Here is a 12878-nt window from a genome sequence, read left to right as displayed (position 1 = left end):
GCCAGGGGGAGGAAAGCAGTTGGAATAACTCTTAAGGTCCAACTTGTATCTATCTTCCAGTCAGAAACATATGGGTAGGCCAGATAAGCTTTCCAAGTCCTGGTCCTGCACCACTGATCGAGAGAAACTTGCAAACCCTTCAGCATCTGTCACTAAATTTGCCCATGTCTTGTAAATTTTTTTTTTCTTAAAAGAAACATTGAAGGTGAGATTCTAATTCTGATTCATTAATCTTTTGACAAATGACCTTGAGGAACCGTGCTAACTCCTGCTAGTTACTTTTCACTGTTTCTGTTGAATGCCATAGAACAATTTGTAAAAGGTAATGAACAGCATGGAAAAAATATTTCATTGTAATGTCAAATGTATTCATATTATATTGTAGATGAATAAGCCATTAGGATGCTTAAAATTTACATAAAGCCAAAATGTGAATTATTGAGATTCTACTGCATATTATAAAACAATTGCTAATATTAATTTTAATGTATTTTATTTTGTAGTGTGCTAAAACATTCATAAACTTGATGACTCATATCTCCAAGGAGCAGACAGTTCAGTACATCCTAACTATGATTGATGATATGCTGCAAGTAGGTCAATAACCTATTTCATATTTAAGTCTTCCTCTTTGATGCTTGGATGTCTCTTGATCTAATTTTGATCTCTTTGTGTATGTATGTAATACTGTATTCAAAGAATGTATATTTAGATTGCAAAGTCAAGCACTCAAAAGTTGGGAAATGCCAGAATTAAGATTTCACAGGCAATCTTAGCTTGGCCCCTTCGTGTTGATGCATTATGATACTTTGAGTCTTTAAGTACATGATCACATTAGACCCGGCTACACTTAGTTCACAGAATGGATGCTGCTCCGGGAATGAGGCAGCTGTTGAATATCTTTATCCTCCTCATTCAATTAGTGGCTCCAACCTTATTTACCGTACACCATCCCTGCAAACCCGTAATGAATTTAGTTTACATTTGTGCAGTTTTGTTTTTAGACAAGGCCTAAGTTTGGCCACAGTTTGCAAGCAGGTGCATGATCCATCTTAGTCGGGCTGACAATATAAACATTGAAACACTGTATGTCGTGGTCTTTGGAATTTTATTCACTTTTCATTTTGGAACAGTAAAATTCATATCAAGTGACATACAGGACAATGTGCATAATGAAACTGTGTCATTAAAATACAGTTTGTTGTCTTGGCAATGTGGTATAGTAGCTTAAAAAAAAGTTTTGTTAATTCTGAGTTAAACGTCAGTAGCACTCAGCCTATACAGCTAGCCAGGATCAAAATGTATGAACAAGCTGGAAGTAAATTCAGACTCAATCCACAATGCCCTCATAACAACATGAATGTTAACCAGAGCAGTAGAAATATTCCAAGCATATGAACACTAAGATATTGCCTGTCCATCAGTAGATAGGGTTTGGGTGAGAACCACAGAAAATAATGTACAGTATTGCTGACTTGGGGAGTCATTTGGTATTGCTTTTCAAGCACCTAACTTATTTATAAGCATATTGTACCAGTCTACCTCTAATATATTAATCATAGTATTTATTTCAGATGCCAATCTGAAACCCTATCGCTATAGTATCCGAGTGCTTTCCACATAGTCATTATGAATGAAAGTATCCATTCTTTTTTAAAGCAAAGCATTTTTTAGGCAAATGCATTGTAGGAAAGCGAAACAATATACTTACTATTCCAACATATTAAATGGCCTCTGAGCTATACGGTAGAGTAACTCTGCATTAAAACCTGTTCTGTAGCCTATATAGGTGTAACAGTCTGGGAATCATCCCTTTTACTGTGTGTTCATTTGAATTGTTTAAGAGAATTAAGAAGCTGTATAGTTGAGTGGGGTGGGTCAAAAAGTTTCTGTTGGAATTACTTTTTGATGTAAAATTGGGTTTGTGATGAAATAAAGAATTTTGTGAAATTTATGCTTTTCGCAGAACATTTTGGCTTTTGATCAAAAACTCAATTTTGTCATCTAAAAATGTTGCTTTTTGATAAAAAAAAAATAAAAAATTTCCATTGAAAACTTTGAAAATGATTTTTTTTGAAGGGGGGGCGGGCAACATTTTCTGGAATGGGAGGGAAACCAGTTTTCTAATTGGTTCTATTATTGAGCCATCATGTTGATGATAAGAAATAAAGTGGTGTTAAAATATCTTGGCTACGGGTTTTTGTGTTAAATCAAATTAAATACCCAAGTATGACAATTTATGAAAAGTGCAATGGAATTTCAAATGTGTTTAGTCCTGTTTTTCTCCTTTTTAATATTTTTGAAGCTTGTAAATGCCTGTCTTTATTTTTAATCTCCAAATGTTTGATCACAACATATTCTTCGTTTTGATGGATATCAAACTGAGGCTTCCATCTCCAGCTTAAGTGTACTGCTGTAGCTTACTAAAATTTCTACTCTTTCCTGAAGTGGTAGGATTAAGGTCTGTTAAGAAACTTGTAACAAATTATATTCCCTTTTTCCTGTTTCTCTATCTGGCTTCTGACAAGTTCTTTACTCAGTATAGGTAATTTTTTTATTTTATTTTTTTTTAAGCCCAAACAGTTCTGTCTGTTAACTTCTTCTGGTCTAGAGTGCAAGAACACTTGGAGGGCCAGAGATTTCTGGAGGGAGTGCAAAGCTACCAGAGCATCAGAGCAGGATTTTTAACTTTGGTATAGTCTCTGGGAGTATGGTAGTCTGATTCTATAACTTACAGTATTCATTTTGTAGGTGCTAAGAGTGATTCTCTTTCCTGGTGGGCTTGTGATTTTAAAATAGAGAGGTTTTCCACTGCTCTTCTGATATTTTAGCTTTCGTATACCTCATCTTGTCTCTTCAGCCCATCAGCGGCTCCAATTTTATTCCTTTAATTCCTTGACTGTAAGATGTTCTTTGGATTCTTTTTTTCTTTGTTCTTTTGCTACCCACATCCTGAAGGAGCACTGTTGCATCCTTATTGGCGCTCTATTGTAGAGAGCGGGGAACAATTTGCTATCATTGTTTTACGCCTCTGCTGTCAATAACTGTTGTTAAACACAGTCTTTGAAATCTAGTTCTTGAAGTAGAACATGATATTGATGCCAAGGGAAGAAATGCTGGTCACCCGATTCAGCTGTGCTGCCTCTATCAGTCTGAAGACTTGAAAAGAAATGCAAAAAGACTTGGTTGACAACTATCTGGAGTGGGTCTAGGGGGAGGGAGAAGGGGAATAAGGCAAACATTAGTGAGCATTGCAGGCTCATGTTAGCTGTTAAAGATGGCAGCACAGCGTTTACACAATGGTGTTGAAATCTTTGCATCTGTCAAGGATATTTCTTTGGATGCTAACTCATTGGAGTGGAGGAAAACAAAATACACAACTTCTCATGATCTCTTTAAACTGGGGAGCTTCTTTCATAGAAAGCTATCTTGAGAAGCAGTAACAGCTAATGTTTTTGTGTACCTTGAAAGTTAGTCTATAAGGTGCCACAGGATTCTTTGCTGCTTTGTGTACCTTGTGTATTTCATGTTCCTAAGCTACACATTGGTAGGAAGTGAAAGTAGAAATTCCATGACATTGTATACTATTTTGTATTTATACTGTACATAATGTATCCCAATCTGAATGATTTGATTTAAGAAAGTTAGATGAAAATGTTGAGATTATTTGGGGACTATGGTGTACAGTTCTCATAAACTTTAGTTCCATATAAATCATGCTGGTATCCTCCTTTTGAAACTAGCATTAAAAACAAATCAGAAAAAAACAAAACTGTGGCTAGTGTTGTTGTATGACTCCAATTCCTCTTATGGGAGCTTGCATTTGGAGATAAGCACCAACTGTAGTCTTCAGGATAGATTTTCAAGGCCATGTGGAACATTCCTGTGCATGCACAGACACTTGAAAGTGCAAAACAGTGTGCAAATATGCACACACAAATTGTCATTTGTGTGTGAAAGAAATAATGTGGAAAAAAGTTAATGCCCAGAGTTTATTAAGCTGAAATGGAGGTAGAGTTGCAACCCTCTGAAAATGTGGCCCTTCACAGTAGCTATGTAATCTTTCAGTCTGAATGTCTGAGCCAGAAAGAAACATGTTTTTCCATTAAGCAGACACTGCATAAACTGCAGTATAACTGGGAGTATGAGGGTATATCTACCCTATGGGTTTATTCCGATTTTACAGAAACTGGTATTTGGAAACAGATTGTATAAAGTCGAGTGCACGCGGCCACACTAAGCACATTAATTCGGCAGGGTGCGTCCCTGTACTGAGGCTAGCGTCGATTTCTGGAGCATTGCACTGTGGGTAGCTATCCCATAGTTCCCGCAGTCTCCCCCACCCATTGGAATTCTGGGTGGAGATCACAATGCATGATGGGGCAAAAACAGTGTCGCGGGTGATTCTGGGTAAATGTTGTCAGTCAGTCCTCCCTCCGTGAAAGCAACGGCAGACAATCATTTTGCACCCTTTTCCCTGGATTGCCCTGGCAGACGCCATAGCACGGCAACCATGGAGCCCGTTCAGCCTTTTTTCACTGTCACCGTATGTCTACTGGATGTTGCTGACAGACGCGGTACTGCAGTGCTACACAGCAGTATCCTCTTGCCTTTGCAATTTAACAGAGACGGTTACCAGTCATATTGTACCATCTGCTGTTGTCATGGGTGCTCCTGGCTGGCTTCGGTGAGGTTGGCCGGGAGCACATAAACAAAAATAGAAATGACTCCCCAGGTCATTCCCTTCTTTAAGTTTTGTCTAAAGGTAGAATCAGTCCTGCCTAGAATATCAGGCAAGTCTACTAAAGAACCAGAGAGGCAAACAGCCGCTCCAGGTCAGAGCCCCAGACATCCTGCAGAAATGATGAGCTGCATGCCATTCTAGGGGGTGCCCCTGCAATAACGCCACCTGTTGCTTCCGTCCTCCCCCACCCCTCCTGGGCTACCATGGCAGTTATCCCCCCATTTGTGTGATGAAATACTAAAGAATGCATGAATAAGAAACAACACTGACTTTATTGCGTCTGCAATCAGAGATGAAAACGGGAGGGAGGCAGCCTCCAGCTGCTATGATATTCCAGGCAAGACTGAATTTCCATTAGTCATGAAGGGGTGGGGGGAGCACAGCCTCCATCTGCTATGATATTCCAGGCAGGACTGAATCTCCAGAACACAAAGCTTAAAGAAGAGAATGACCGGGAGTCATTCCCATTTTTTCCCAGGCACCCCCGGCCGACCTCACCGAGGCCAGCTAGGAGCACTCACGGGATGATGACAGATACCAGTCATATTGTACCGTCTGCCATCAGGAAGGGAAGGCAATGGGATGCTGCTGTGTAGCGCTGCAGCACCGCGTCTGCCAGCAGCATCCAGTAGACATGGTGACATTGAAAAGAGTTGAGAAACGATTTTTTCCCTTTTCTTTCATGGGGGGAGGGGAAGCTAACGACATATAACCTGAATCACCTGCGACAATGTTTTTGACTCTTCAGGCATTGGGAGCTCAGCCAAGAATGCAAATGGTTTTCGGAGAGTGCGGGAACTATGGGATAGCTAGAGTCCTCAGTCCCCCCTCCCTTCCTCCGTGAGCGTCCATTTGATTCTTTGGCTTTCCGTTAAGCTTGTCTCAGCTCCTTAAGTTTCACGCAGCACTGTGTTGAGTCCCTGTTGTGGCCTCTGTCTATCATAGCCTTGGAGATTTTTTCAAATGCTTTGGCATTTCGTCTTTTGGAACGGAGTCCTGATAGAACAGATTCATCTCCCCATACAGAGATCAGCTTCAGTATCTTCTGTACAGTCCATGCTGGAGCTCTTTTTTGATTCTGGGACTGCATAGTCACTTGTGCTGATTGGTGCTCCACGCTGGGCAAACAGGAAATGAAATTCAAAAGTTTGCGGGGCTTTTCCTGTCTACCTGGCCAGTGCATCCGAGTTGAGATTGCTGTCCAGAGCGGTCATAATGGTGCACTGTGGGATAGCGCCCAGAGGCCACTACCGTCGAATTGCGGCCACACTAACCCTAATCCGAAATGGCAATATCAATTTCAGCGCTACTCCCCTCGTTGGGGAGGAGTACGGATATCGATATTACGAGCCCTTTATATTGATATAAACAGCTTAGTTGTGTGAACGGGTGCAGGGTAAATGCGATTTAACGCTGCTAAATTCGATATAAACTCGTATTGTAGACGACCCCTGAGAGAGGAATCGATCTCTTAGGGGTTGATGGGGAACCAGCATGGAATAGCAGTTAAAGTCTGGGTTTCAACACTTTGGCTATCCAACAATGGTATGTGGTAGTAGTTAAAATGAGAGGGATTGACACAGGAAATGTATCTCTCATAATGTACTTCGTGAGAATCTAAGACAATGTAATGAAAAAATAACATAAAATTGTGACTGAAATACTGACGAGCTTCTCCTTCTCTCCCCCTCTCTTTGCAGGAAAATCATCAGCGTGTTAGTATTTTCTTTGACTATGCAAAACGTGGTAAGAGCACTGCATGGTCCTACTTTCTGCCTATGTTGAACCGCCAAGATCTCTTCACTGTGCACATGGTAAGCTTTAAATGCGTCTGTCTCCAAAGATGCTGTGGTGAAAATATAAACCTATTTTCTTTTGGACTTCGCAGATTCATAAAACTTAAAAAAAACTTAAGTTCCTTTTGTAGTAAAAGGCTTTTCTTTTACAAGTCAGGCAAACCAGTTTTATCACAAAACAAATTTTGCATGTCCATTTGTTACAAAATACATGCTGCTTTTCCTGGGAATCAAAATAGTGTTATGTGGAACTATGGTTCTTTGTTCTGAATTATCATTCCCATCTCATTGATCAGGGAATATCTGTGTTAAAAACAGTTTTCTTTAAAGAAATCTGTTTAGTTACTAGAAAATAGCCGCCACCCAATGATTCCTCTGTAACTATGTGTTTTAGTATAAAATTTTGTAGCACCTTTTCAAACCTTAAGCACAGTAATTTTTTTATTCACTTTCATATATTATTTGTAAAAGTTGAGGTTATTATAGGTTCTCTTGTCTGCTGCATTGGAGTACTGCAGGATGTACAAGTCCTGCTGCATAATTTGACAGTTTTCCTCAAAAAATTCCTTGAATGCATATAAATTGTCTTGGGAAGACTGTAGGCATAGAAAACTGATCCAGTTTGTATGTTTCTCACATGTCATAGGCATTGTGAAGAACTACTTATGAAAACCTGTTTTCTATGTTGTACCATTTCCTCCTCAGAAGATTCATGTACTTATTTAAAGTTTCTTTGTGTATTGATATTTATGAGCATTAAATATTTAAAATTAAGCAAATTTACATTAATGAAAAATACCCAATTAGGATCAGATCCTGCAACTGGCTTTATGTTGGCGGACACCTGCCTCCGAAAGGAGCCAGTTGCAGGACCAAGCCCTAGACTGCAACAATGCTGTCTTAGATTTTTCTTTTATTTTATAACCTCTGATCTGTGTACACTGCTTCTGCATACTAATGAGGGGCCGAGCCAACAGAAAAAGCTGAAGGACAAATATTAGGTATAAATAAATCAGACTATAAGGCTTTGCTTTGAAAAATGAATAAAGCAGCAGTATTTGTGTAAGTAGCAATATTTTCCCCAAAATTGGTTTCCAAAGCATACAGCAGTATTTTTTTTTCTCCATTCAATCTTTGATCACTATTTACCAAATTCTTTTTCAGGCAGCAAGAATTATTGCCAAATTGGCTGCCTGGGGAAAAGAGCTGATGGAAGGCAGTGATCTGAATTATTACTTCAACTGGATTAAAACTCAACTTAGTTCACAGGTAAAAAAAAAAAAACTAAAGTTAAACAAAAAATTAGAATGCATTCTCAAAAGGCTTACATTTTTAAACCTCCCTGCAAAGGTATATAAAGTGTAAATGTGCAACTATATTAACAAAATGTGTGTTGTTTGTTTAAAAAAAGCTTTAGACTTCAGTAATTACCAGTTACAATTAACTCTCAAATCCTTAGACTTGCTTTCTAAAGTAAGAAATATTATAACTTCACATGTACAGTATTCGAAAGTATATTCAATTCCAACTATAGTAAGAAAAGGAGGATTTTTGGGGAGGGAGGGGAAACAAGCACATTCTCATTCAGCATATCTATTTTCGTGATTGATTGAAAAGTGCCATCTCCACAGAGTCTGCACAGCTATGAGAGAGCAAACTGCACTCCATTTTGCTTTTTATGTTTAATAACAAAGATGCTGACTCCTGGTGACTGAGTGAGAGAGAACATAATCCTTTTATTTCAGATCCCATATTTTTTATTTTGGAGGGCTTGCACTTGGCGAAAAAATCATGTCTTGACTTGTATGCTGAACAGTTTTGGAAATCATCTATAGCAAATGAATACAGAACTCCTTTTCTTGTTGCTTTCTGGAGTGTAACTGCACTCTTAGGCAGATTCCAAGGCCAGAAGGGATCATTGTGAATATTTAATCTGATCTCCTGTAAAACACAGGCCATGGAACTTCCCAAAAATAATTCCTAGAGCAGATCTTTTAGAAAAATAGCCCATCTTGATTTAAAAATTGCCAGTGATAGAAAACCCACCACAACTGTTGGTAAATTGTTCCAATGGTTAATTACCTTCTCCGTTGAAAATTTATGCCTTATTTCCAGTTGGGCTTAATCTGACTTCAGGTTCCAGCCACTGGAGTGTGCTATACCTTTCTCTGCTAGATTGAAGAGTCCATTTAAAAAAAAAAAGTTGTTCCTCTTTGAACTGTTCCCCTTAGACTGAAACATCTGAAACTGTGAAGCCACCTAAAAATGCATAAATGTTTGAGCAATATTGACATGTGACAATAGCTCCAGTATAGTAAGAATGACTTGTTCTTCGGAAGCAAAACCATGTTTCTTTGCTGTTTCATATGGGTGGTGTTACTTTTGTGTAAGGTTGTTTACAAAAACAAACAGTTTGTCATTCTCTAATAAGGGTGTGTTGGAGTGAAACTGAATTCTAATAAATTGTGTCATTCAGTTCAGTAGGCTTTCTGACCGAACTTTACTCAGAAATATTTTTGGAAATTAAGGACCTTTAGAAGAAGACAACCATATGGTTTCTATAAAAGCAAGAATCTTAAAAGCGTGACTTTATTTTTAAAAACTCAGAGCTGTGCCTTGATATCTTCAAATTGATTCAAGTGTTTTTAGGTCACTTGCAGTTGAGTTTGAAATATAAAGAACATTGTTATAAATACACCTTTTAAAATTTTGAAATGTATTTTGTGATGTCTGGAAGTAATTCTGACTCTCTTCTAGGCAGGGAAATTACTTTGAATTATGTCAAAATTATACTTCAGTGCCATTGGCCAATATATAGCTTCACATTGGATTCTTTTGGACTGCTTATGTAATGCCAACAGACCCCGGTCGTTGGCAGGTGGGATCGAACCTGGGACCTCTGGAGCTTAGTGTGTGAGCCAAAAGCTAACTGGCTGTTAGCTAAGGCTGTAGAGCAAATTTATTAATCTCTCTCTCCCTCCCCCCCGATGGGACAGAACATCACACCCAGGAGATGTGTGGGTTACATACTTCCTCTAGCTGAGGAAGCGCATCCTGAGTTTCAGAAACTTCCCAGTTGAGGCGGGATTGAGCTTGGGACCTCTGGAGCTTAGTGCATGAGCTTCTATTGCATGAGCTAAAAGCCAGCTGGCTCTTAGCTAAGGCTGTAGAGCAGACTCAGTTAACTGTCTCTAAGTGGTTTTGGTGCCACTAGCTGGGACAAAACACCACACCCAGAAGGTGTGTGAGTTACACTTAGTTTTGCGTTTGCTTCCTGAAGTTTCAAGCAGTTTCACTGTCATTTATTGATATTATCCAAGGCAGGATTATAGTCTTTTTCTGCTTACACCATTCTGAGGCTAACTCTAATAGGTGTTATGTACAAGAACTTAAAGGAGAAAATGTGCTTCAGTGTATCTCATTACACTGTCCTGGACCACTTGGGTATTATTGTTCTGTTGTTGTTGTTGCCACCTTTGTGTAAACAGGGATAATCCAAAACATTGGATTGTGAGAGGATGCTTCACTATTTGCCAGTTATTGTAGTCTTGATTTGTGAGAGTAGAATCAGTGTGATTTTTTTTTTTCCTCATTAGAAATTGACTTAGCTAGATACAGTTTTGTCATATGTGAATGGACTTTCCAACAGATCTGGTCAGCTGTAGAATAGTCTCTGAATGAAAGTAGTGGATGACAGTGACATTTGGGACACTCAACTGGCCTGGATAAAATAGTGGAAATTGTACTGTAGGGCTAAGGGACAATCCTGATTTTCATAAATTTATTGTAATAGCAATATAGTTGACTTAACAAGAAAAGCTAACAATTTTTGTTTTTGCACTAGAAACTTCGTGGTACCATGGGTGTTATTGAAACAGGAACAGTCTCAACCAGTGATGTGAGTATCTCTTTGTAACTTGTTAATGTAGTGGCCTCCTAAAACATTAAACAGTCTCTGCAGAGTGCAGAGGCGGTCAAAAAAGCAAACAGGATGTTAGGAATCATTAAAAAGAGGATAGAGAATAAGACTGAGAATATATTATTGCCCTTATATAAATCCATGGTACGCCCACATCTCAAATACTGTGTACAGATGTGGTCTCCTCACCTCAAAAAAGATATTCTAGCACTAGAAAAGGTTCAGAAAAGGGCAACTAAAATGATTAGGGGTTTAGAGAGGGTCCCATACGAGGAAAGATTAAAGAGGCTAGGACTCTTCAGCTTGGAAAAGAGAAGACTAAGGGGGGACATGATAGAGATATATAAAATCATGAGTGATGTTGAGAAAGTGGATAAGGAAAAGTTATTTACTTATTCCCATAGTACAAGAACTAGGGGTCACCAAATGAAATTAATAGGCAGCAGGTTTAAAACAAATAAAAGGAAGTTCTTCTTCACGCAGCGCACAGTCAACTTGTGGAACTCCTTACCTGAGGAGGTTGTGAAGGCTAGGACTATAACAATGTTTAAAAGGGGACTGGATAAATTCATGGTGGCTAAGTCCATAAATGGCTATTAGCCAGAATGGGTAAGAATGGTGTCCCTAGCCTCTGTTCGTCAGAGGATGGAGATGGATGGCAGGAGAGAGATCACTTGATCATTGCCTGTTAGATTCACTCCCTCTGGGGCACCTGGCATTGGCCACTGTCGGTAGACAGATACTGGGCTAGATGGACCTTTGGTCTGACCTGGTACGGCCTTTCTTATGTTCTTATTATTCACCAAACTTTAACCCTGACTGTATCAATTTAAAAAGAGGCTCAGACTATAACCAATTCTAAAAGCTACATGGGGTGGGGGAAAGGGAGAAGTTGGGACAAGGGAGAATTCATTTTAAAGGTGTTCCTATGTTTACACCTTTAAATTTATTTTTCTCCCCCCTTGGGGCTTATTTTTATACTGTTTTCTTCTTGTATGGGTTTACTACGAGACCTCTGCCTCATGTGCACTCAAGGGAATGAGTGGGAACATGCAGAGTGGGATATTCAGACTCTGTGATGAGTGGCCTGACTTGGAATCTGCCAGGTTCTAATGACTCCTGGGAGTCAAATCAGGCCACTCATCACAGAGTCTGAATATCCCACTCTGCATGTTCCCACTCATTCCCTTGAGTGCACATGAGGCAGAGGTCTCAAAGTAAACCCATAGGAAGCTAAGACCAAGGACTCTGTTGGAATACTACTGACTTCTGAGAGCAGAATTACAACCAGCTTCCCCATTATTGATAGTCTTAGTGGTGATGGCTTTTAAAAATGTGTATATACCTGTTAAATATAGGTGTAAACATAATTTATTTCTCTAATTGATGAGGAAACTGGATTATTAGATCTTCTGATCCTGTCTCATACTGAGAAAGCGGGACGATCAGCGAGTTATCTTAAGTGCCTATACACAAATGCAAGAAGCCTGGGAAACAAGCAGGGAGAACTGGAAGTCCTGGCACAGTCAAGGAACTATGATGTGATTGGAATAACGGAGACTTGGTGGGATAACTCACGTGACTGGAGTACTGTCATGGATGGATATAAACTGTTCAGGAAGGCCAGGCAGGGCAGAAAAGGTGGGGGAGTTGCATTGTATGTAAGAGAGCAGTATGACTGCTCAGAGCTCCGGTATGAAACTTCAGATGAGGTGGACGAGGCTTTATTCCAGCAACTGACAGAAGTTACTAGATCACAGGCCCTGGTTCTCATGGGAGACTTCAATCACCCTGATATCTGCTGGGAGAGCAATACAGTGGTACACAGACAATCCAGGAAGTTTTTGGAAAGTGTAGGGGACAATTTCCTGATGCAAGTGCTGGAGGAACCAACTAGGAACAGAGCTCTTCTTGGCCTGCTGCTTACAAATCGGGAAGAATTAGTAGGGGAAGCAAAAGTGGATGAGAACCTGGGAGGCAGTGACCATGAGATGGTCGAGTTCAGGATCCTGACACAAGAAAGAAAGGAGAGCAGCAGAATATGGACCCTGGACTTCTGAAAAACAGACTTTGACCCCTCAGGGAACTGATGGGCAGGATCCCCTGGGAGAATAACATGAGGGGGAAAGGAAGCCAGCTCTCCTGGACGTATTTTAAAGAATCCTTTTGAGGTTGCAGGGACAAACCATCCCGATGTGTAGTAAAAATAGTAAATATGGCAGGCAACCAGCTTGGCTTAACAGTGAAATGCTTGCTGATCTTAAACACAAAAAAGAAGCTTACAAGTAGTGGAAGATTGGACAAATGACCAGGGAGGTATATAAAAATATTGCTCAGGCATGCAGGAGTGAAGTCAGGAAGGCCAAATCACACTTGGAGTTGTAGCTAGCAAGGTTTCTTAAGGTATGTTAGCAACAAC

The 12878-nt window shown here is 39.7% G+C and overlaps 1 protein-coding gene across 5 annotated transcripts in view; it reads left to right on the top strand.

The window, feature by feature from the left end:
• Positions 1-12878, top strand: part of ATP6V1H (ATPase H+ transporting V1 subunit H) — a 79437-nt gene that overhangs the window by 15777 nt on the left and 50782 nt on the right. For all 5 annotated transcript variants that reach the window (XM_039526083.1, XM_039526085.1, XM_039526084.1 and 2 more), the window contains exons 4-7: positions 504-593; positions 6445-6558; positions 7705-7809; positions 10385-10438. In XM_039526083.1, coding sequence (XP_039382017.1) covers positions 504-593; positions 6445-6558; positions 7705-7809; positions 10385-10438 — 363 coding nt within the window. The remainder of the gene's footprint in view (positions 1-503; positions 594-6444; positions 6559-7704; positions 7810-10384; positions 10439-12878) is intronic.

The sequence above is a fragment of the Mauremys reevesii genome, linkage group 2, assembly GCF_016161935.1.
Source record: "Mauremys reevesii isolate NIE-2019 linkage group 2, ASM1616193v1, whole genome shotgun sequence".
Lineage (NCBI taxonomy): Eukaryota > Metazoa > Chordata > Testudines > Geoemydidae > Mauremys > Mauremys reevesii.
The sequence above is the reverse complement of the archived record's forward strand: the minus strand, read 5'-3'. Positions and strand labels throughout refer to the sequence as shown.